The sequence below is a fragment of the Acyrthosiphon pisum genome, chromosome A1 (genome assembly GCF_005508785.2).
Source record: "Acyrthosiphon pisum isolate AL4f chromosome A1, pea_aphid_22Mar2018_4r6ur, whole genome shotgun sequence".
Taxonomy (NCBI): Eukaryota; Metazoa; Arthropoda; class Insecta; order Hemiptera; family Aphididae; genus Acyrthosiphon; species Acyrthosiphon pisum.
Genome location: NC_042494.1, coordinates 153,713,277 through 153,718,056, shown reverse-complemented (window position 1 = coordinate 153,718,056; position 4,780 = coordinate 153,713,277). Strand labels below are relative to the sequence as shown.

Below are 4,780 nucleotides of genomic sequence, written 5' to 3'. Positions count from 1 at the left end.
TATGACTCTCTGCAAATAACAAATACAAATCATATTTATTCACTGAAAATCATTATACTGGGATATAAGCAACAATATTAAATTTCCATACTATAATGCTTATATTACATTAGATAGTATTTTTGTTTTTAACAATATTGCAGTACCCACCTATATGTAATTTTTTTCGATAATTACACATTAACGTTTTTCTGGTGATACAATTTTATTTACAAACGATAGGTAAACCGTTGTAGGTTTGTAAAAAATTTCTTTTTCTTTTTTATAATACAAACAATTATTATATTATAGGGTGAAATGAAATACCATTATTTACATTTGTCCGTCTAGACATTTAGAAATAATGTTGATAAATAAAGAAATCTAACGAAAGTATACCGTTAATACATTGAAATTATTTATATTATTTACCTACAGATATTATAATATGATTGAAATTTTAAAGCAATCTAGTTAATATTTTTTTTATTTTTTTTTCATTGGTTTTAAGCCCAGAAACTGAGACCATTGACTTTGGGATTGGTACTGTAGAGTTTTTGGTACGGTGGGGAACGGTTGGAGGAACACATTTTTGTGTTTTGGCCGAATTTTCTAGTGGGCACCCGTTAGTATCTGCCATGCCTGGGTGGGGGATGGCGGTCTCCTGTCTAGGCACCGTGACTGCCCGAAGAAAAATGCCGCCCGTGCCCGGGATCGAACCGGTGTTGGTTCACGTCACAATCGACGCCTTAGTCCGCTCGGCCCCCCCTGTAAATACGCCACTGTGTAGATCGTACGAAACATTTTCCGTCTTTAATATTTAATATAAATTATGATTCGTAAAAGTTAATATTTTCAAGTTTTCAATTACAGTTCACAATAATATAAAATTTAGTTTTTAGTTTTTAGAATTAAATTTAATTCGTAGGATCTGTAGACAATTTTCTGGTGAGTTCAAATTTTTTTTCAGAATCAAATTCGGACAACGTTAACTAACTAATTTTGTCAATAGGTACTTTAGGTCTTTTCAGCTAAAATTAACGGCAGTAGCGAAGCCTAATAATTATTGATTTCTCGTTTTAAATTTTCAAATTTCTTAATTAGGTAATTTATCAAAGGTAGTGGTGAAATTGGTCATTGGTGGTTATCGATATTCGATGGCCTATAATATACCTGGTTATCGAAGAAAAGGCATTATAGATATATTTAATATTTATCTTAATTCGTGCATTGATTAAATACACATAATATTAAATATTTATTTATATTATTTAATATGCTATATATTTTTTAATCAATGATTCGTGGCAGCAAGCTGTCGATCCTCTGCAGAAAAATAAACTTATGAGTTGTGATTGTCAAGATTAATTTTATTAATAAATATTCTAGACTAGTAGAATCGCTACTTAATATTATGGGAAACACAAAACGATATAATACGTCTTTATTTATATATATAATATATCTGTGATGTGAACCGTTGTTTAGTTGTTATGTGATAAGGTTTTAAAGATTTTGATAATAAAACGTTAACGGACATTTATTCAGCATTCAGTATTCACTTGTTGCCTGTCTCCTGTGGCTTATATTTTGTTGACTATCGTAGTGTTGCCTTCTTCGACTTCTCTTTCGAAATTTACGACTATTTCGGTGCGCTGAAGTCGTAAAATTTGTTTAAACATTTTGGAGAAATGGTACGTTTTTATTTCATTGTTTGTATTGGTTGAATTTCATTTCTTTTTTTCGTTTTGCAGAGTGACCCTGCAGTTGAACAGAGTTATAACAATGACGACGAACAACAGTACTTGGATCATATTAAAAAAATATTAGAAAAAGGACACAAAAAAATGGACAGAACCAGAGTCGGCACACTTTCATTGTTCGGCATTCAAATGCGTTACAATTTGATGGACGGTAATAAATATTAATACAATATTGATACAGTTAGTTGTCAATGTTTCAATGATTACCTATTATAGTTTTATAAAAACTTTTGATTCTGATTGTTAAGGTGTTTTTCCACTGTTGACAACAAAAAGGGTGTTTTGGCGTGGTGTTGTCGAAGAATTATTATGGTTTATTAAAGGCTCGACAAATTCTAAAGAACTATCTGAAAAAGATGTAAAAGTTTGGGATGCAAACAGCACACGTTCTTATTTAGACTCGATTGGACTTACTGATCGCGAAGAAGGTAATTTTGAGGTATATTATTATATTAATGTAGACAAATTACAATGATTTCTGAATAATTATGATGTAATATAAGTTATAATATTTACCTACGTCTCATTTGAACATAATTTAAGTTTAGTTATTTCCATATTATATTATATAGTACCTTTACTAGTTTTATTAACTCAAAATAACTTATTCAGGTGACTTGGGACCTGTTTATGGATTTCAATGGCGACATTATGGTGCTGAGTATGTAGATGTGCATACTGATTACTCTGGAAAAGGCATTGATCAACTTCAAAACGTCATCAATACAATCAAAACTAACCCTGACGATAGGCGAATGCTTATGATCGCATGGAATCCATGTGATGTACCTAAAATGGCCTTACCACCGTGTCATTGTCTGGTACAGTTTTTTGTCGCCGATGGCTATCTGTCGTGTCAAATGTACCAACGATCAGCAGACATGGGTCTAGGAGTACCCTTTAATATTGCCAGTTATTCATTACTTACATATATGATAGCCCATGTTACTGGATTAAAAGTAAGTATCAAGTTGTATTTAATACAAATCATTTAAGTTTCGTTTTTATTCTAAAAAATTGGTTTTATTCAAATTAAATATAAAATCACTTTTTTCTTAGTAAATCACTAAAGTCAATTAGTCCTTATGAGGTTAGGTTAGTCATAGATGTAAAAATGTATTAATTTAATGGACCAATTATTTGTGATTTTTTTTTAAATGATTATGCAACCCATAATTATTAGTGTTGACACTGCAGTACAACATACTTATTATTGATTGCATTAGGATTTACTCATGTAATTGTATTTAATTGTTTTTAAAAAATGTTTCATTATAGCCTGGTGAATTTATTCATACATTGGGCGATAGTCACATCTATCTGAATCATGTCGATGCACTCAAAATACAACTTCAAAGGAAGCCCAAACAATTTCCAACACTAACTATCAATAGAGAAGTCAAAAGCATAGACGATTTCAATTTTAGTGACTTTACATTAAGTGGTTACGTTCCGTACCCAAAAATATCTATGGACATGGCTGTATAAAGAGGATATAGAGAATGTACACGCATGAAATCAACATATATTTTAATAAAATAGATTATATTAATTAATTTAAGTTGTATACATGCATACATCATTTTTGTTCAAATAACAGTTGAACAACGTATACATAGAATTGTAAATTAAATATTTATATAAGACGTCCACAGCTTTTAAATAATTTAAGAAATAAAATGCAAGCGTTTGAGCAGTACTAATTATGGCATTATTTTGTTTAAGATATAAATAATGTAAACCAATAAAATAATATGTAAATATGAGAACTGTTAAAATAAGGTATATAATATATACATATTTGTTTATGTATATAAAATTATGTTTGCTTAAAAAATGCGAAACATTTAATTGTTTTTTTAAAAATGTCTTATTATATTTTAATAAAACTAGTTATACTTACAGAACTAGTTAGTTATGTAACAAAAAATATATATTGTCATGACAAAACAATAAAATATAAACTGTACAATTTATATAACAGACACCTGATCATGACATAATGTAACTTGGATTTTGCAAAATAGTTTCATTTGACAAAACAAAGAAAAAAAAAATTAAATAGAGTTCTTAATTACTAACTTTATGTTGAAATCATAATTTTTTTTTTAACCTTTTAATTACTTCTACGTAATTAAAGGTTTATTTAAAACTATTTATTATTAAAATAATGTTTGTAACAAAATTAAAAATTATTATATCCAATGTTCAATAATGTAACAAGTTGAGTCTCAAATCACCAAATTTATAATCACAATACATCACTTTCCATATTCGTTTGAGATTGATCAGTGTCCTTAAAAAAGAAAAATGACACGAGTCAATACAAGATAAATATTATAAGCAATTAAACAAATATTATTGCCACCACATTACTTAACTTGAAATAAAATGTTTAAATTTATATTAACATACTTAAAGGCATTCAAATTAAAACTTTTTTTAAAATTAATCATATCAAAATTGTATTGCATGTTACAATCTAAACTTCTCTATTGAGTACTTACTTGATTTTCTGGTTGGTTTTGCTGTGATGAAGAAAAAGGATTTAAAATGTTTGGTTGGCTTTGCATTGGAGAACCCAAATTAATGCTTTCAACTAACTGTCTAGATAGTTCATTTTGAAATGAATCATTGTCTTCTACCTGGACTAAAGTCCAAATTGTATCTATATTAAATAAATAAACTTCATTAACACTGAATATATAATATTATCATACAATAAAAACCTATTAAATCAAATTGTATATGAATATTAAAATTCTAAAAACATTCAGGGTTTATCAGTTAAAGTATATTTTTTTAGTTTATCAAATAATTGAGTATGATAGGCTAGATCAACAATTTTCATTCTAAAGAATGTCTGATAGATAATTAAATAATCACAAAATTTAAAATTTCGGACATTTTACAGTATGTTAATAATCTGATATGAATAATTCTTTCAATTATAGTATCAAACAATAGTGTTAAATTTCTAAGAATTTATTTTTTTCGCATAGTGTTTGCTATACAATTGTTATTATTTATATTAGGCG

The 4,780-nt window shown here is 27.9% G+C and overlaps 2 protein-coding genes across 3 annotated transcripts in view; one reads left to right on the top strand and one right to left on the bottom strand.

Moving 5' to 3' along the window:
• Window positions 1-1,546: 1,546 nt before the first annotated feature.
• On the top strand, window positions 1,547-3,644 carry LOC100165507 (thymidylate synthase-like). The gene is given in 5 exon segments (NM_001162194.2): window positions 1,547-1,673; window positions 1,734-1,893; window positions 1,991-2,170; window positions 2,355-2,701; window positions 3,021-3,644. Coding segments are annotated over 5 exon segments (900 nt in total). The 5' UTR covers window positions 1,547-1,670; the 3' UTR covers window positions 3,231-3,644.
• LOC100167553 (uncharacterized protein C6orf106 homolog) overlaps window positions 3,267-4,780 on the bottom strand; it is a 3,761-nt gene continuing 2,247 nt past the window's right edge. The window contains exons 4-5 of one of the 2 annotated variants that reach the window (XM_001946805.3): window positions 4,250-4,410; window positions 3,267-4,038 (exon numbers count right to left, since the gene is read on the bottom strand). In XM_001946805.3, coding sequence (XP_001946840.1) covers window positions 3,994-4,038; window positions 4,250-4,410 — 206 coding nt within the window. In that variant the 3' untranslated portion in view covers window positions 3,267-3,993. 2 annotated transcript variants of the gene reach the window in all.